General features: G+C 66.2%; 1 protein-coding gene across 1 annotated transcript; it reads right to left on the bottom strand.

Annotated features, from left to right (window-relative positions):
* Nucleotides 1-144: 144 nt before the first annotated feature.
* On the bottom strand, nucleotides 145-18543 carry DENND4B (DENN domain containing 4B). The gene is made up of 26 exons (XM_063176655.1): nucleotides 18100-18543; nucleotides 17001-17253; nucleotides 16849-16918; nucleotides 16143-16312; nucleotides 14997-15238; nucleotides 14849-14915; nucleotides 14335-14393; nucleotides 14110-14254; nucleotides 13075-13250; nucleotides 12892-12992; nucleotides 12132-12347; nucleotides 11270-11415; nucleotides 10941-11080; nucleotides 10407-10530; nucleotides 9960-10166; nucleotides 8712-8840; nucleotides 8490-8634; nucleotides 7446-7975; nucleotides 6785-6913; nucleotides 6160-6335; nucleotides 4985-5111; nucleotides 4034-4267; nucleotides 3490-3589; nucleotides 1970-2135; nucleotides 1360-1424; nucleotides 145-1066 (listed from the first exon to the last, which is right to left on the bottom strand). The coding sequence occupies exons 1-26, from the start codon at nucleotides 18393-18395 to the stop codon at nucleotides 921-923; spliced, it is 4359 nt and encodes a 1452-aa protein (XP_063032725.1). The 5' UTR covers nucleotides 18396-18543; the 3' UTR covers nucleotides 145-920.
* Nucleotides 18544-18787: the final 244 nt, after the last annotated feature.

Here is an 18787-nt window from a genome sequence, read left to right as displayed (position 1 = left end):
TGATCCCGGAGCCAGCGAGGAAAATACCGCAGCAGCTTTTATTTACAGGCCCCTGGGGCGGGGGCTGCTATTGCACAGTGCGAGGGGAGGGGGCGGCCCCGAACCCCCCCCCCAATGGCCACCGAACCCCCCAATGGCCCCAAATCCCCCGGGGGGCACAAACCCAGCGCCCCCCCAGCTGCCCTGGCACCCCCGAACCCCCTCGGGACAGAAATGAGGATGGGGAACCTCCCCAGAGCCGTCCCTGCCCGTCCCACCCGCGCTCTCACTCTGGGGGAGGCTGAATAAATAAATAAAAATATATTAATACTGACATAGAAAACCCGTCGTGAGCCTGGGGGGGCCGGGGGTCCTTTCTCCCCACCCTGGAGCATTTGAGGGGGGTCCTGGGGGTCCCTTGTCCTTCCTGGAGCATTTGAGGGGGTTCCTGAGGGTCTTTTCTCCCCATCCTGGAGTATTTAAGGGGTTCCTGGGGGGTCCTTTCCCCACCCTAAAGGATTTGAGGGTGATCCTGGGGGACCCTGGAGCATTTTAGGGGGGTCCTGGGGGGTCCCTGGAGCATTTGAGGGGGTTCCCTTCCCCACCCTGGAGTATTTGAGGAAGGGTCCTGGGGGTCCCTTCCTCACCTCAGCCCCCCCCCCCCTCAACCCTTTGGGGGTGCCCTGGGGGGGGTCATTCCTATCTCCTCCTGAGGGGTTCCCGGGGTCCCCCTGTCCCGGGGGTCTCTCAGCACTCAGGGGATGTTCCCGGGGGGGTTCCCGGTCCTGTCCCGGTCCCGGGGGTCCCTCAGCACTCGGGGGGCGCCCCGAAGCACCGGCGGCACTCGGGGGGGGTTCCCGGTTCCGGGGGTCCCTCAGCACTCGGGGGGCGCCCCGAAGCACCGGCGGCACTCGGGGGGGGTTCCCGGTTCCGGGGGTCCCTCAGCACTCGGGGGGCGCCCCGAAGCACCGGCGGCACTCGCTCGCTCGCGCACTCGGGGGCTGCGCCCGCCGCCGCCGCAGCTCGTCCCGGCCCGGGGCCCCGCCCAGCTTGGCCAGCGCCGAACGGTACCGGCGGTCAAAGGCGGCTGGGGGGGCACGGGGAGCGGTCAGAACGGACACCCCGGGAGCCCCGGTGTGCCCCCCCAAACACACCCTGAGCCCCCCGAGACCCCCAGTGTCCCCCTCTGAGCCCCCTACACCCATCGTGTCCCTCTGTGCCACCCCCCACCCTTCTGAGCCCCCTCCCTTTGTCCCCCTTAGCCCCCAACACCCCCAAGGTGCCCCTGAGACCCCCAGGGCCACCCCTCGGCTCCCCCCGGACCCCTGAGCCCCCCATGTCCCCCCAGGGCCCCCCTGAGCCCCCCATGTCCCCCTGTACCGATGTCCGTGTGCTCCCGGCCCAGCGCCGCCAGCGTCAGGAACAGCAGCTCCCGGTAAATGCTCCTGCAGGGGGGACAGGGGGGATTTGGGGGGGATTTGGGGGTATTGGGGATGATTTTGGAGGAAGTTGGGTCGGATTTGGGTGGAACTTGAGGGGATTTTGGGATATTTGGGGTCTGTCCGTACCTGTCCAGGGTCTGGGGGGCTCCGGGGGCCGCCAGGGTCTCCAGGATGGGTGGATTTTGGGGGGATTTTGGGGGGATTTTGGGGGATTTTGGGTATTTGGGGTCTGTCCGTACCTGTGCAGGGTCTGGGGGGCCTCGGGGGCCGCCAGGGTCTCCAGGATGGGTGGATTTTGGGGGGATTTTGGGGGGATTTTGGGTATTTGGGGTATTTGGGGTCTGTCCGTACCTGTGCAGGGTCTGGGGGGCTCCGGGGGCCGCCAGGGTCTCCAGGATGGGGGGATTTTGGGGGGAATTTTGGGGTATTTGGGGTCTGTCCGTACCTGTGCAGGGTCTGGGGGGCCCCGGGGGCCGCCAGGGTCTCCAGGATGGGGGGATTTTGGGGGGAATTTGGGGGGATTTTGGGTATTTGGGGTCTGTCCGTACCTGTGCAGGGTCTGGGGGGCCTCGGGGTCTGCCAGGGTCTCCAGGAACAGCCCGATGGCTTTGTGCACCTCGTTGAGCCCCACGTGGCTCAGCAGGGCCTCCAGGAAGGGCAGCGAGAACGGGCGGGCCGGGGGGCCCCAGGGGTGCAGCCGGGGGGGGATGCTACCTGGGGACCCCAAAACGTCACCCCAGTGTCCCCAAATCCCCTGGGATTACACCTGGGGACCCCAGCGTCCCCAAATCCCCTGGGATGCCACCTGGGGACCCCAAAGGTGAGCCCAGAGTGGCCCCAAGGTGTCCCCGATCCCACTCTTTGCTCTTGGCCATTCCTCAATTCCTTCCATACCCCGTGTTCCCCATCCCCACATCTCCCAATCCCATATCCCCAGTCCCACACCCCCATTTCCATATCCCCAATCTCTCATCCCTAATTCCATATCTCCACGTCCCCAATCCCATATCCCCAGTCCCATACCCCCATTTCCATATCCCCATTCCCTTGTCCCCAATCCCATACCCCCACTCCCATACCCTCATCCCCCTTCCCATATCCCCATATCCCAAATCCCACTCCCACATCCCCAAATCCCACAGCCCAATCCCATACCCCTATTCCCATATCCCCAGTCCCATATTCCCATTCCTAATCCCATATCGCAATCCCCCAATGCCCCAATCCCATATCTCCACACCCCAAATCCCCAATTCCACACCCCCAAATCTCATATCCCCATATCCCAAGTCCCAATCCCATATCCCCATCCCCAATCCCACACTCCCAATCCGTTATCCCATATCCCAATCCTCCAATCCCACACCCCAAATCCCCAATCCCAATCCCTGAATCCCACACCCCAATCCCCCAATCCCCATTCCCCTATCCCCAATCCCACACCCCAAATCCCCAATCCCCCAAATCCCCCAATCCCACACCCCTAATCCCCAATCCCACACCCCAAATCCCATATCCCAATCCCTGAATCCCACACCGCAAATCCCCAATCCCACACCCCAAATCCCCAATCCCACACCCCAATCCCCAATCCCCCACCCCAAATCCCCAATCCCACACCCCAAATCCCATATCCCAATCCCTGAATCCCACACCCCAATCCCCCAATCCCCAATCCCCCAATCCCCAATCCCATATCCCAAATCCCCCAATCCCACACCCCAAATCCCCAATCCCACACCCCAATCCCCCAATCCCCCAATCCCCAATCCCCCAATCCCCAATCCCCCAATCCCACACCCCCAATCCCCCAATCCCACACCCCAAATCCCCAATCCCACACCCCAATCCCCCAATCCCACACCCCAATCCCCCAATCCCCCAAATCCCCCAATCCCACACCCCCAATCCCCAATCCCACACCCCCAATCCCACACCCCAATCCCCCAATCCCACACCCCAATCCCCCAATCCCCCAAATCCCCCAATCCCACACCCCAAATCCCCAATCCCACACCCCAATCCCCCATCCCACACCCCAAATCCCCAACCCCAGCCCCTTTCTCACTGTGCAGCCTCCAGATCACGTAGAGCGGGGGGCAGCTCTCGGGGTCGGGGCTCAGCACATCCCACAGCAGCCTCACACGGACCCGCGACGGCTCGGGGGGCTGCGGGGCGGGCAGGGGGCTCAGCACCACCAGGGACCCCCCAGAGACCCCCCAGAGACCCCCAAACCCACCTCGGGGTCTGGGGGGCCGTGCTGGGAGCCCAGCAGGGCTGCAGCGCAGGTTGGGGGGGCTCAGCACCACCAAACCCCCCCAGACCCCAGAACTGCGGGACCCCCAAATTGTGCTGGTGAGGGAGCTCCTGCCCAGCCCTGGGAACGGGAGGGCACCCCCAAATTGTGGTGGTGAAGGACCCCCAAAGCCCCCAAACCCACTTGGGGCTCTCGGGGGCCGTGCTGGGAGCCCAACAAGACTGCAGGACAGGGTTGGGGGGGCTCAGGACAGACTGGGGGGCTCAGGACAGGGTTGGGGCACTCAGGACAGGGTTAGGGGCCTCAGCACCACCACGAAACTCCCCCAGACCGCTCCCCAGCCCCCCAAACTCACCTGAGGGTCGGGGGGCGCGTGCTGCGAGCCCAGCAGCAGCAGGGGCAGCTGGCTGGGCAGCGCCAGGCGCTGGAAGAACCACAGAAGGTTCCAGAAGATGATGGGGTGCTTGTCCACCAGCTCGGGGCGCGCCAGCAGCTCCCCGCCCTCGTTCTCCACCAGGCTCTCGAGCTCCTTGCGCAGCACCAGCGGGCACAGGTACGCAAAGGCCACGCGCTCCCGGCGCCAGGGCGGCTGCAAAGGGGGGGGACACCGTGGGGACACCGAGTTAGGGGAGGGGGACACGATGGGGACCCTCAGATTAGGGGGCATGGACACCCCCTGCCCTGCCCTGGAAGGCACCAGGAACTGGGAATGGGCTGCAAAGAGGGGGGGACACGATGGGGACCCCGACCTCGAGGGGATGGACACCTCCCGCCCCACCCTGCAATGCCCTGGGGCCTGAGAATTGGGGGGAACACGATTGGGACCCCTGAATTAGGGGAGGGGAACAAGCCCTGCCCAGCCCTGGAACACACAGGGAACTGGGAATGGGGGGGGGGAACACGTTTGGGACCCCCAAATTAGGGGGGAGGGACACCCCCTGCCCTGGGATGGACCAGGACCTGGCAATGAAGGGGACCCCCAAATTAGAGTTGGGAGACGTCCCCTGCCCTGCCCTGGAATGGGGGGGGACGACACGATTGGGACCCCCAAATTAGAGAGGGAGACAGGATTGGGGCCCCCAAATTAGAGCAGGGGGACACCCCCTGCCCTGCCCTGCCCTGCCCTGGAACGCACCAGGACCTGGGAATTGGGTGAGAAACATTTGGGACCCCCTGCCCAGCCCAGAACCACCAAAGCACCCCCAGAGACCCCAAATCCTAAATGGGACTGTCCCAAACCCCAATTTCAGGGATGAGAGAAGGACCCCCCCCAATTCCCAGCCCCCCATTCCCAGCCCCCCGTTACCGGGGTCTCGGCGCAGCCGTTGCACAGCCCGGGGGTCCCGGGGGTCCCGGGGGTCCCGTCCAGCTCCAGGCAGCGCCGGCGGTCGCTCAGCACCGGCCCCTGTGGGGAGGGGGGCACCGGGGGGGGGCTGCGGGACACACGGGGGGGGTCACGGTGATGGGGGGCACCGGGGGACCCCCAAAGGGTGAATGGACAGGGGGGAACGGTGGGGAGCAAAGAGGGGGATTGGGGGGGACACTGGGGGACATGGGGAGGGCAGGGGGACACTGGGGACCCCCAGTGGTGGCACCTCAGGACACTTTGGCGACACGGGGGGGGGGGGGGGGGCAGCGGGACCCCAGAGTGTCCCCAGAGAGGATGGGGGTCCCTGAGGGCGTCTGGGGCGGTCCTGGGGGGGGTTCCCCAGAGGTGGCACCCGGGAACACCTTGGTGACATCAGGAGGGCAGTGGGGGTCCCTCAGGTTATCTGGGGGGGTCCTGGGGGTTCCCCAGAGGTGGCACCTGAGGGGCTCCCTGAGAACGTCTGGGGGTGTCCTGGGATGGCACCTTGGGGACATCGGGAGGGCAGTGAGGGGTCCCCGGGCGTGTCCCTGGGCCGTCCCAGGTGTGTCCCAGGTGTGTCCCTGGGCTGTCCCAGGTGTGTCCCCGGGTGTGTCCCAGGTGTGTCCCCAGGGCTGTCCCAGGTGTGTCCCCGGGCTGTCCCAGGAGTGTCCCAGGTGTGTCCCAGGGCTGTCCCAGGTGTGTCCCCAGGTGTGTCCCAGGTGTGTCCCCGGGCGTGTCCCCGGGCTGTCCCCAGGTGTGTCCCCGGGCTGTCCCAGGAGTGTCCCAGGTGTGTCCCCGGGCTGTCCCAGGGCTGTCCCCAGGTGTGTCCCAGGTGTGTCCCAGGCGTGTCCCTGGGCTGTCCCAGGTGTGTCCCAGGTGTGTCCCAGGTGTGTCCCCAGGGCTGTCCCAGGGCTGTCCCCAGGTGTGTCCCAGGTGTGTCCCCAGGTGTGTCCCAGGTGTGTCCCCGGGCTGTCCCAGGGCTGTCCCCAGGTGTGTCCCAGGTGTGTCCCAGGTGTGTCCCTGGGCTGTCCCAGGTGTGTCCCAGGTGTGTCCCAGGGCTGTCCCTGGGCTATCCCAGGTGTGTCCCAGGTGTATCCCAGGTGTGTCCCCGGGTTGTCACCCAGGTGTGTCACCTGGGCGGCCGGCGGAGGTCGCGGATCTCGATGCTCAGGAAGGGCACGAAGGAGCGGCTGCAGAAGGGGCACGAGGTGTTGAGGTTGGAGTCGTCCGAGGTCCAGCCGGCCATGAGCTCCTCGTCGAACACCAGCGCGGCGCAGCCCGGGCAGCGCGAGCAGCTCGACAGCAGCACCTGGGCACGGGCCAGCCTGAGCCCAAAGCACGGCTCTGCCCCCCTAAACCTCAGATCTGCCCCCCTAAACCTGAGATCTGCCCCCCAAAACCCAGACCTGCCCCCCAAACCACAGCTGTGCCCCCCAAAACCCAGATCTGCCCTCCAAAGCACACATCTGCACCCCAAACCTGGGCTCTGCCCCCCAAATCTCAGCCCCCCCCAAGTCCTGTGCACCCCAAACCTCAGCTCTGCCCCCCAAACCCCAAATCTGCCCCCCAAACCCCAAACCTGAGCTCTGTCCCCAGATTTCAGCTCTGCCCCCCCCCAAATCTCAGCTGTGTCCCCAAACCCGAGCTGTGCCCCCTCCAAACCCAGCTCTGCCCCCCAAACCTGAGCTCTGCCCCCACTCCCGTGCCCCCCAACCCCATCTCTCTGCCCCCCGCATTTCCCACCCCCCCATTTCCCACCTCCAGGCCGGGGGGCTCCGTGCCCGGCCCCCCATCCGTGCAGGGCTCCCCGGGGGCTTTGGGGGCGCCGCCCCCGCTGCCCCCCGAGGCATCGGACAGGTCCAGCTCACTGCCCAGCGACACCGAGCTCTGCCAGGGGGGGGACAGGGGACACACGGGGGTCAGCGGGGCGGACGGACGGACGGACGGACAGACGGACAGGCACATGGACAGACAGGCAGATGGACACACAAACGGATGGACGGATGGACAGACAGACGGGCAGACGGATGGACAGACACAAAGACGGACAGACAGACGGACGGATGGACAGACACACAGGCGGACGGACGGGCAGACAGAAAGATGGACAGACAGACGGACGGACGGACAGACGGGCGGGCGGACAGACAAACAGATAGATGGACAGACGGATGGACAGACAGGACAGACTAACAGACGGACAGACCGACGCACAGACAGACGGACGGACAGACGGACAGGCACATGGACAGACAGGCAGATGGACACACAGACGGACACACAGACGGATGGACAGACAGACGGATGGACAGGCAGACAGAAAGATGGACAGACGGATGGACAGACAGGACAGACTAACAGACAGACGGACAGACTAATAGACGGCCAGACGGACAGACAGGACAGCTGCGCGCGGTACCTCGGAGGCCGTGGACTCGGGCCGCTCCCGGGGCCGCAGCAGGGTCCCGCCGGGGCTGCGCCGTGACCGGGGGGGCGGGGGGGGGTCCCCGTCCCGCTGCTCCGACCCCCGGCGGCCCCCGGCATCCCGGGGGGGCTCCGAGGGCCGCGGGGGGCGCTTACCGGGGGACAGCAGCTGCTGCAGCTTGGCCGCCAGGCCCCGGCGCGGGGTCACCCCCCCGGCACCACCGGCACCACCGGGACCCCCCCCGGGCCCCTCGTCGCCGCCGCTGTCGTCGGTGGCGATGTCCGAGAGGCTCCCGTCGGCCGAACCGGGGGCGCGGCGGGGGGCGGGCGGCGTGGGGGTCACCGGGAGCAGGGGGGGCTCCCCGGGCCCCTCCCGGGCCGCGCCCCCCCCCTCGCTGCGGGCGGGGAAACTGAGGCTGCCGCTCTTGACGAGCCGCGGCGCCGGCACCGCGTCCCGGAGGCTCCGCCCGGCCCAGGTGGTCTGGCGGTGCAGCGGGGGGCGCGGGGCGGCGGCGGCGCGGTCACCTGGGGGGGGACGGGACAGAGGGGTCAGGGACAGCGGGCCCCACACCTGGGGGGGACAGGACAGAGGGGTCAGGGACAGAATCCCCATCCATGGGGGGGGACAGGACAGAGGGGTCAGGGACAGCGGGCCCCGCACCTGGGAGGGCTCAGTGCCCTAAGGAGGGGACAAGGGGGCGTCAATGGGGCCAATAATACCCCCCCCCCCAACACAGGGAGGTGGCAGAAGGTGACCAGGGACGATCGCCAGGACCTCCCCCGTGCCCCGGAGATGCTCAGAGGGGCTGAATCAGGGGGTGTGAGTGGGTGGGCTGGGGGGTCTCAGTCACATGAGGGGGACAAGGGGGTGTCAATGAGACCCCCCCCTGACCCCCATAACTCCCCCCCCACCCCAGGGAGGTGGCAGGAGGGGACAGGGGACAATCACCCCAAGCCCTGGAGATGCTCGGAGGGGCTCAATCGCCCACAGGGGCACCAGGGGGTGTGAGCGGGGTCCCGATCCGCCCCGTGCCCTCACCGGGGGGGTCTCCGGCCGCTCGCTGCCGCTGCCGCTGCCTCAGGGGCTGCCGGAACTGCGCCGCCCCCAGCACCACGTTCCTGAGCTTGGCCCAGCGCAGCCGCCCGCCCTGCGTCCCCGCCGGCCATTTGCTCTCCAGCACCGCCTGCCGGGGGGCACAGGGGGGGGGGTCAGGAGACCCTCGGGACCCCCACCCACCCCAGAGGGTCCCCTGGGCGTCACCTTGTTGTAGTAGCCGTAGGTGACGGTGTTGGGGACGATGCCGGCGCGCTTCATCTCCAGCAGGACGCGCACGGACAGCACGGGCTCGCCGTACTGCCCGCACAGCTGCATCAGGATGCGGTAGCACACCTGGGGGGCACCCCAACATCACCACGGGGGGCACCTGGGCACCCCTGCAGAGTGCCACAGGGTGGGAAAGAGCCTCTCGTCCTGTCCCTGTCCCCTGCGAGCAGCGTCTGACCCTGTCCCCTGCTGGCAGCAATGCAGAGCCACAAGGTGCCCCTGAAAAGGGCTGAGCCCCTTCCCAGCTCCCTCAGGGCTTCTCCATTCCCTCCTCCTGCTGCTCCAGCCCCTGCACGTCCCTCCTGGCCTGAGAACTGGACACAGCACTGACCACAGCCCTGGACACTGGACCCAGCCCTGGACACTGGACCCAGCCCTGGACACAGCCCTGGACACTGATCACAGCCCTGGACACAGCCCTGGACACTGGACCCAGCCCTGGACACAGCCCTGGACACTGATCACAGCCCTGGACCCAGCACTGGACACTGGACCCAGCCCTGGACACAGCCCTGGACACAGCCCTGGACACTGGACACAGCCCTGGACACAGCCCTGGACACTGGACACAGCCCTGCACACAGCCCTGGACACAGCCCTGGACACTGGACACAGCCCTGGACCCAGCACTGGACACTGGACACAGCCCTGGACACTGGACACAGCCCTGGACACTGGACCCAGCCCTGGACACAGCACTGGACACTGGACACAGCACTGGACACTGGACACAGCCCTGGACACTGACCACAGCACTGGACACAGCCCTGGACACAGCCCTGGACACTGGACACAGCCCTGGACCCAGCACTGGACACTGGACACAGCCCTGGACACTGGACACAGCCCTGGACCCAGCACTGGACACTGGACACAGCCCTGGACACTGGACACAGCCCTGGACCCAGCACTGGACACTGGACACAGCCCTGGACACTGGACACAGCCCTGGACCCAGCACTGGACACTGGACACAGCCCTGGACCCAGCACTGGACACTGGACACAGCCCTGGACACTGGACACAGCACTGGACACAGCCCTGGACAATGGACACAGCCCTGGACACAGCACCGGACCCAGCACCGGACACTGGCCGCCATTTCCCGTTCCCCTCAGCCCCCTCAGCCCCCCCCACCCCATCTCCCCGCTTCCCCAGAAGGTTCTGGAACAGACCCCGACCCACCTCGTCGGGCAGCACCACCTTGTGCTGCTCCATCTTGCGCAGCACGTCGTAGGCCAGCTGCAGCGCCCGCAGCTTGGCGGGGGCGGCGCGCACCTGCGTGGGCAGGTACAGGAACCAGAGCCCGTAGCAGTGCCCCAGCAGGCACCGTGCCCACAGCTCGGGCACCGCCGACGACTTCTGTGCCACGCGCTGGGCCACCTTCATCTCCTGGGGACACCGAGGGACAGTCAGGGAACGGGGCTGAGCCGCTCAGCGCCGTGCCCGGGCGGGCACCTGGACAGGTGGCACAGCTCAGGGACACCTGTGAGAGCGTTGTGCCATCTGGGCACCTGTCCAGGTGCCACAGCTCACAGGACACTTAGCAGGTGCTGTCCCACCTGCCCAGCTGTCCCAGGTGTGCCCAGGTGCTGTCCCCTCGTGCCCAGGTGTCCCAGGTGTGCCCCTCACCTGCTTGGTGCGCCGCGGGGCGGGGCTGCTCGGGGCGCTGCTCCTGGCCTGGCACAGCTGAGCCACCAGAGGGTCCCGGGGGGGCTCCAGCAGCTCTGGGCGCAGCGTGGGGAACCCGTCATACCTGGGGGGCACAGGTGAGGGGAACCCGTCATACCTGGGGATGGGGGCACAGGTGAGGGGCACCTGTCATACCTGGGGGGCACAGGTGAGGGGAACCCATCATACCTGGGGGGCACAGGTGAGGGGCACCTGTCATACCTGGGGGGCACAGGTGAGGGGCACCTGTCATACCTGGGGATGGGGGCACAGGTGAGGGGCACCTGTCATACCTGGGGGGCACAGGTGAGGGGAACCCGTCATACCTGGGGGGGCACAGGTGAGGGGAACCCGTCATACCTGGGGGGCACAGGTGAGGGGCACCTGTCATACCTGGGGGGCACAGGTGAGGGGCACCTGTCATACCTGGGTCGGGGGGGGGCACAGGTGAGGGTGTTTGGGAAGGGGCACAGGGGAGGGTCCTGGGGGTCTCACCTGTAGCAGGCGGGGGGCTCGGCCCCGTCGGGCCCCGCCGGCTGCTCGGGGGGGGTGATGAACACCGTGTGCTCCCCACCTCGGGGGTCGTCCAGCTCCATCAGGGGCGTGTCCTCGGGCTTCTCCAGGTCCACCTGCACCTGGGGACAGGTGGTGGGGTCAGCAGGGGGATGGTGGGGACACAGGGACACACGGAGGGGACACAGGGACACATGGAGGGGACAAAGGGACACACAAGGGACGCACAGGGACACACGGAGGGGACACAGGGACACATGGAGGGGACACAGGGACACACAAGGGACGCACGGGGACACACGGGGACGCACCTTGTCGACGCAGGTGTCGAAGAACTCGAGGCAGGGCTCGCGGTCGCTGGCGAAGGAGCAGTCCTCGATGAACTGCGTGAAGAGCTGCGTGCGCAGCAGCTGCCCGTAGAAACGCTGGTACGCCCGATCCCGGGAGCGCAGGAACCCTGGGGACACAGAGGGGACACCAAGGGGGACATTGGGCACATTGGGGTGGGATCAATGGGATCAATGAGATCAATGGGATCGCTCGTACGCCTGATCCTGGGAGCGCAGGAACCCTGGGGACACAGAGGGGACACCAAGGGGACATTGGGCACATTGGGGTGGAATCAATGGGATCAATAGGATCGCTGGTATGCCCGATCCCAGGAGCGCAGGAACCCTGCGACACAGAGGGGACATTGGGGACATTGGGGTGGGGTGGGATCAATGGGATGGGATGGGATAGGATGGGATGGGATGGGATGGGATGGGATGGGATGGGATGGGATGGGATGGGATGGGATGGGATGGGATGGGATGGGATGGGATGGGATGGGATGGGATAGGATGGGATGGGATGGGATGTACAGGAAGGGATGGGATGGGATGGGATGAAGATGAGCAGGAACCAGACAGGACGGCACAGAACTCATGTTCTCGCACCCCCATGTGCCCCCCAGCTCCCCATGTCCCCCCTCACCCTGCAGGGCGAACAGGCTGCCGGCGTCACAGACAGGACAGCACAGAGCTCACCCAGGACACCCCCCTGTCCCCCCCAGGTCCCCATGTGCCCCCTCACCCTGCAGGGCGAACAGGCTGCCGGCATCACAGACAGGACAGCACAGAGCTCACCCAGGACACCCCCCTGTGCCCCCCAGGTCCCCATGTCCCCCCTCACCCTGCAGGGCGAACAGGCTGCCGGCGTCGCGGCCGGCCGGGGCGGGCGCGGGCGCGATGGGCCGCAGGAAGGAGCGGTACCCGCGCAGGGCACAGGCCATGAAGCGCAGGAACGCCGCCCGCGCCTCCAGCTCCAGCTGCGCCCGCCGCGCCCCCGCGGCCTCCGCGTCGCTCAGAACCAGCTCCGGGGGCTCCTCCTCGCCCGGCGCGCTCAGCACTGCGGGGACACCGCGGGACAGGGTTGGGACTGGGGACGCCGGGGACGGGGATGGGACAGGGTCAGCACAGGGGACGGGGATGGGATAGGGTTGGGATTGGGGACAGGGATGGGACAGGGCTGGCACCAAGGACATGGATGGGACAGTGTCAGCACCGGGGATACGGATGGGACAGAATCAGCACCAGGGATGCCCAGCCAGACTGGACAGCGTCAGCACCGGGGACATGGATGGGATGGTGCTGGCACCAAGGACACGGATGGGAGAGTGTTGGCACGGGGGACACCCAGCCGGACAAATCCCACGGCCAGAGAGCCCTGAGGGTGGGGTCAGTTGGGAAGCAACACCCAGGGAATGAGGGAGTGAAGCCACAGCTCTGATCCTGCTCGGGAAATGCTCCCAGGCATTCTCCTGGGGGGGAACCAGGGGGGGATTCACGGTGGTCTTTGACCCCAGTGGTTCCCTCCCAGTTTGGGCTATTCCATGATAACAGCAGAGCTGGGGGATGTGGTGACCCCCAGACCCCCCAGGCCCCCCACTCACGCTCATCCAGCTGCTGGGACAGGCTGTGCAGCGAGGCCAGCAGCACCTTGCAGGGCTTGCGGGGCAGCGCGCGGGGCGACAGCAGCTTCCTCTCCTCGCTCCTGGGGACACAGGCACGAGGGCAGGGCGGGAGCCCCGGCACCCCCAGGACCCCCTGCCCACCCCAGCCCAGGGGACACTCACTGGAAAATGGTGTTGGTGTCCAGGTCGACGAAGATGACGTCGCGGGGGGGCTCGTAGAGGTCGAAGTAGCTGGAGTGGATGCCTACAATGAAGGGCACGGGGGCACACAGCACGTCAGCCAGCGCCAGCGGGCACAGCGGGATGTAGGGGCACTGCCAGCGCAGGGGGAAGATCATCTGGGGACAGGACAGGGTGGTCAGCGCCGCGGGGCCCCCGCCAGGCGGGATGGGGGGCCCGGCGCCGCGGGGTGGGGGCTCCGGAGCTGCAGGACCGGGAGCGCCCGTGGCACAGGATCACCAGTCCTGTGGGATCGGGGTGCCCAGCAGCACAAAATGGGGGTCCCCAGCACTGCGGCAGGGAGATCTCCATGGCAGGTCCTCAGCACTGTGGGATCGGTGCTCCCAACACCACAGGACGAGGATCCCCAGTGCTGAGGGGTGGTAGTCCCCAGTGCCACAGGTCCCCAGCACTCTGGGAACAGGATCCCCAGTGCCACAGGTCCCCAGTGCTGAGGGGTGGCAGTCCCCAGTGCCACAGGTCCCCAGCACTGTGGGACCAGGACTCCCAGCACAGCAGGTCCCCAGCACTGTGGGATCAGCACTCCCAACACCACAGGACAGGGATCTCCAGTGCTGAGGGGCAGCAATCCCCAGTGTCACAAGTCTCCAGCACTCTGGGAACAGGATCCCCAGTGCCACAGGTCCCCAGCACTGTGGGACCAGGATCCCCAGTGTCACAGGTCCCCAGTGCTGAGGGATGCCAGTCCCCAGTGCCACAGGTCCCCAGCACTCTGGGAACAGGATCCCCAGTGCCACAGGTCCCCAGCACTCTGGGAACAGGATCCCCAGTGCCACAGGTCCCCAGCGCTGAGGGTTGCCAGTCCCCAGTGCCACAGGTCCCCAGCACTCTGGGAACAGGATCCCCAGTGCCACAGGTCCCCAGCGCTGTGGGACCAGGATCCCCAGTGTCACAAATCCCCAGCCCCACGGTGGCACGTCCCCTCGGTGTCCCTCGGTGTCCCCTGCGGTCACTCACCGCCACCAGGGCTTCCCCCACGCTGGTCAGGACGTCGGGGCGCAGCGAGTGGATGAGCAGCTTCTGCTCGGTGAGGACGGCCACCAGCAGTGCCACGGCGTTGTCAGGGCCCAGGTTCTGCAGCAGCGTCAGGAAACTGGCCCCGCTGAGAGGGGGGACATCACCTGGTCACCCACGGCCCCCTCCCCACCTGTGCCCCCCCACAGCAGCATTCCCCAGCCCTACCTGAGGGGCAGCGGGGAGGACACGGGCCGGCACAGCAGCAGGCTGTCATAGGGGGACATCTGCAGGGACACACGGACAGGGTGGTGGGGGACACAGGGACACACTGGGATGGGATGGGGTGGGGTAGGATGGGATGGGATGGGATATGATGGGATCAATGGGATGGGATGGGATGGGATGGGATGGGATGGGATGGGATGGGATGGGATGGGATGGGATGGGATGGGATCAATGGGATGGGGTGGGATGAGATTAATGGGATGGGATGGGATCAATGGGATCAATGAGATGGAATGGGACGGGATCAATTGGATGGGGTGGGATGGGAATGGGGCTGGGATGGGAACAGTGGGACGGGATGGGATGGGAACGGGGCTGGGATGGGATGCTCTGAGCTGGGATAGGATGGGAACAATGGGACAGGATGGGATGGGAACAATGGGACGGGATGGGATGGGAACAATGGGACGGGATGGGATGGGGATGGCACGGTCACCCCCCCCGGGTGACTCACCTGCACCAGGATGCGCGGGCGCTGCGGGGACGGGAAGGGCACGTTGTGCATGAAGTGCGAGATGTGCCTGCGGGCGGAGCGGCCCCGTCAGCACGGGGGTGGCCGCGGGCCCCCGTCCCCCCCGGAGCCCCCCCCGGACCCCGCTCACGTCTCCAGGGGCAGCACGTGGGGGCCCGAGATGGAGTAGCGGTAGATGAACATGAGGAACTTGCGGAAGACGTCGAAGAAGGGCCAGTGGGACAGCACGCAGATGCTCTTGCGCGTGTGCAGCGAGCGCCCCGGCACCGGCCGCCGGTCCACCACGCTGAGCAGCCCCAGGCGCAGCGCCTGCGCCTCCGACAGCCGCTCCCGGGGAAACGCCTCGTGGAACTGGATGGCGGCGCCGTACACCTGCGGGCACCCCGGGCTGTCAGGGCACCCCGGGCACCGGGACCCCGGGACAGCGGTGCCAGGAACCCATGGCACCAGGATCCTGGGGCCAGAGAGATGGGAACCCCTGGCACAGGGATCCTGGGCCCATGAGGGATGGGAACCCCTGGCACCGAGGATACTGATCCCACAGTGCCAGGAACCCCAGGCACAGGGATCCCAGGCCCACAGTGCCAGGAACTCTTCGCACCAGGATCCCAGTGCCACGAGGGATGGGAACCCCTGGCACCGAGGATCCTGATCCCACAGTGCCAGGAACCCCAGGCACAGGGATCCCTGTCCCATGAGGGATGGGAACCCCTGGCACAGGGATCCTGGGCCCACAGTGCCAGGAACTCTTCGCACCAGGATCCCAGTCCCATGAGGGATGGGAACCTCTGGCACAGGGATCCTGGTCCCATGAGGGATTGGAACCCCTGGCACCGAGGATACTGATCCCACAGTGCCAGGAACCCGTGGCACCAGGATCCTGGGGTCACAGAGCTGGGAACCCCTGGCACAGGGATCCTGGGCCCATGAAGGATGGGATCAGCTGGTCCCAGGATCCCGTTCCCACAGCACTGGGAACTCCTGGCACCAGGGATCATGAGGGATGGGAACCCCTGGCACTGGGATCCCAGGCCCACAGAGCTGGGAACCCCTGGCACCAGGACGCCAGTCCCACAAGGGATGGGAACCCCTGGCACAGGGATCCTGGTCCTGCAAGGGAGGGGAACCCCTAGTCCCAGGATCCTGGTCCCACAGCCCTGGCAACCCCTGGCACAGCAATCCTGGTCCCACGAGGCTGTAGGGCACCCAGGCACCCACCCCCTCCCATGGCACCGGGGACCCCCGTGCCACCCCCCAGCCCCCTGTCCTGCCGTGCCTTGTCCCCCGAGGCGCCGGTGAGGACGAAGGTGGAGAAGACGGGCAGGGGGTACTTGGTGCCCACGGGCCAGCTCTCGATGGTGGCGCCCATGGGCAGGCAGAACACGGGCACCGACTCGGGCAGAGGGAAGGACTCGCTGTCCTGCTCGGGGTAGCGGCTCAGCAGCCCTGCACGGACACACGGACAGCCGGACACATGGACACCGGACAGCGGCATCAGCCCCCCGGGTCATCTCACCCACCCCAGCCAGGAGGGGGCAGCCAGAGGAGTGCCCACAGCTCCCCAAAACCACCCCCCAAAAGGAAACACAACTGCCCCCAACCCCCAGTGAGAGACCCCAGTGTCACCCCAGTAAGGGACACCACACTTCCCAAGAGACCCCAGTGTCACCCCAGTAAGGGATATCACACTTCCCAAGAGACCCCACTGTCACCCCAGTAAGGGACCCCATTGTCCCCTCTCCCAGTAAGGGACCCCAGTCCCCAAAGCCTGGCAAGACCCCCCCAGTGGCGCTGTGGCACCTGAAGGGCCCCACCTTGTGCTCCCCAAAGCCCCCTGAGGAGACCCAGGGGCTCCCCCAAATCAGCCCCACGCTGGCTGGAGGTGGTTAATCGACACAGAAAATATTTTTAAAAATAATAACAACAGCAAACAACTCTGGCTCCCCCCGTGAGCCCCCAGCACCCCCACGCCAGGCGCCCACCTGCCTCGTAGACCAGCGTGTTGTCCTTGGCCACGGCGATCTTGTAGCACAGGAACAGCGCGGGGCCCCACTGCAACGGAGGGTCGGGATGTTGGGGCTCAGCACGGGCAGGGCAGCGCCGCGGGGACGAGGGGGGCGCCCCCCAAACCCACCATGCTGGTGTTGAGGTTCTTGTCCACGCGGCAGAAGGTGTGGGGCGTGCTCTCGCCCTTGCTGGGCATCACCAGGCAGATGTCGGTGACGCCCAGCGTGTGGTGCCCGGGCGGCTCGGCCGCGCGCCGGAACGTCAGGAACGTGCGCTGGTGGCCCGGCGAGCCCGCGGCCAGGTTGGCAGAGCGGCTGTAGGGCGTCGTGTCCAGCAGCTGGCAGCCCGGCTTGGGCCGGTCCTTGCCCTCGTAGTGCACCCTGAGGGGTGGGAGGGTCACAGATGGGTTTTGTCAAAAATCCTTTCCTTGGGATTGCTCCTCCTGAGAGGCCCCAGGAACAAAATGTAAATTATGGTTATCTGCTGCTGCGGGATGCAGCAGGCGCACCTGTGATTGGGCTCGTGTAATTGTTTCTAATTAATGGCCAATCACAGTCAGTGGATCTGTGATTGATCTCATGTATTTGTTTCTAATTAATAGCCAATCACAATCCAGCTGTTTGGATCGTCTCAGCCAGTTCAACCCTTTGTTATAATTCTTTTTCTATTCCTAGCTAGCCTTCTGAAAAAATCCTTTTTCCTAATTATTTTTAGTATAGTTTTAATATAATATATATCATAAAATAATAAATCAAGCCTTCTGAAACATAACATCAACATTCTCGTCTCTTCCCTCATCCCAAGGCCCCTGCGAACACCAGCACAGGGAGAGGGGTGAGGGGAACTGCCAGTGGCACCTCCGGGGTCCTTCCCAGCTTCCCAAACTCTTCCCTCTCTGGGTTCTTTTCCACCTTCCCAAACTCTTCCCTCTCTGGGTTCTTTTCCACCTTCCCAAACTCTTCCCTCTCTGGGTTCTCCCCCAGCTTCCCAAACTCTTCCCCCTCCAGGTTTTTCCCCAGCTTCCCAAACTCTTTCCCCTCTGGGTTCTTTTCCACCTTCCCAAACTCTTCCCCCTGCAGGTTTTTCCCCAGCTTCCCAAACTCTTTCCCCTCTGGGTTCTTTTCCAACTTCCCAAAATCTTCCCCCTCCAGGTTCTTCCCCAGTTTCCCAAACTCTTCCCCGGGGCTGCTGTGACCCAGAGCAGAATTTGGGTGCCCCCCACTCACCCCAGCTCGATCAGGGGGGGTTTGTCCCGCCCCCGTTTGTAGCACAGGAACATCTGGGGGTTGTTGAGCAGCCCCGCGTTGAGGTCCACGGGGTGTCCGGACGTGCTGGTCTCGATGCAGGTGAAGCCCTGGGGCACCTCCTCGCCCTGCGAGCGGATGATCACGGCCACGTCCGTGATGGGCTCCCCGGGCCGCGCCGGCCGCGGCTGCTGCTCCTCCTCCAGCGCCCGCGAGCCCTCGGCCAGCCCGGCCACCACGAAATAATCCACGAGCTGCGGGGGCTTCTCGTCCGACATGGCTCCAACAGCATCTGCGGGGACACGGCCGACGGTGCCACCACCCCAGCGGGGACGGGACGGGACGGGAAGGGAGGAGGTTCCGGTCACGCCGCGGGACACGGGGACCCTCCGGAGCCTGCAGCCACCCCCGAGCACGGGGAGCTCCCCTCGGTGGCGCCCGGAGAGAGGACGGACCCCAACGCCGAGGCACCCCCGGTTCGGGGGCTCGCTCCTGCTTTGGGGACCCGCTCCCTTCTGCGCCCCTCGCTGTCCCCAGCGGCCCCGTCCCCACAGTCCTCCCGGTCCCCGGAGCCCCTCCGGTGCCCCCGTCCCCAAGGTCCCCCCGGTGTCCGCAGCCCCCCGCGGCACCCCCGGTCTGCCCACGGGGAGCGGCGGAGCCGGAGCACGGG

Source organism: Melospiza melodia, chromosome 25 (genome assembly GCF_035770615.1).
Source record: "Melospiza melodia melodia isolate bMelMel2 chromosome 25, bMelMel2.pri, whole genome shotgun sequence".
Lineage (NCBI taxonomy): Eukaryota > Metazoa > Chordata > Aves > Passeriformes > Passerellidae > Melospiza > Melospiza melodia.
The sequence above is the reverse complement of the archived record's forward strand: the minus strand, read 5'-3'. Positions and strand labels throughout refer to the sequence as shown.

Bases quoted from the DNA above. Each gene is read 5' to 3' on its own strand.
- DENND4B (XM_063176655.1), bottom strand. From the start codon at position 18,395: ATGTCGGACGAGAAGCCCCCGCAGCTCGTGGATTATTTCGTGGTGGCC. The intron at 17,254-18,099 runs GTGAGTGGGGGG...CCCACCCCTCAG, and splicing joins CCCCCCCTGATCGAGCTGGG to GGTGCACTACGAGGGCAAGG. The intron at 1,425-1,969 runs GTACGGACAGAC...TCCCCCCTGCAG, and splicing joins GCCCCCCAGACCCTGCACAG to GAGCATTTACCGGGAGCTGC.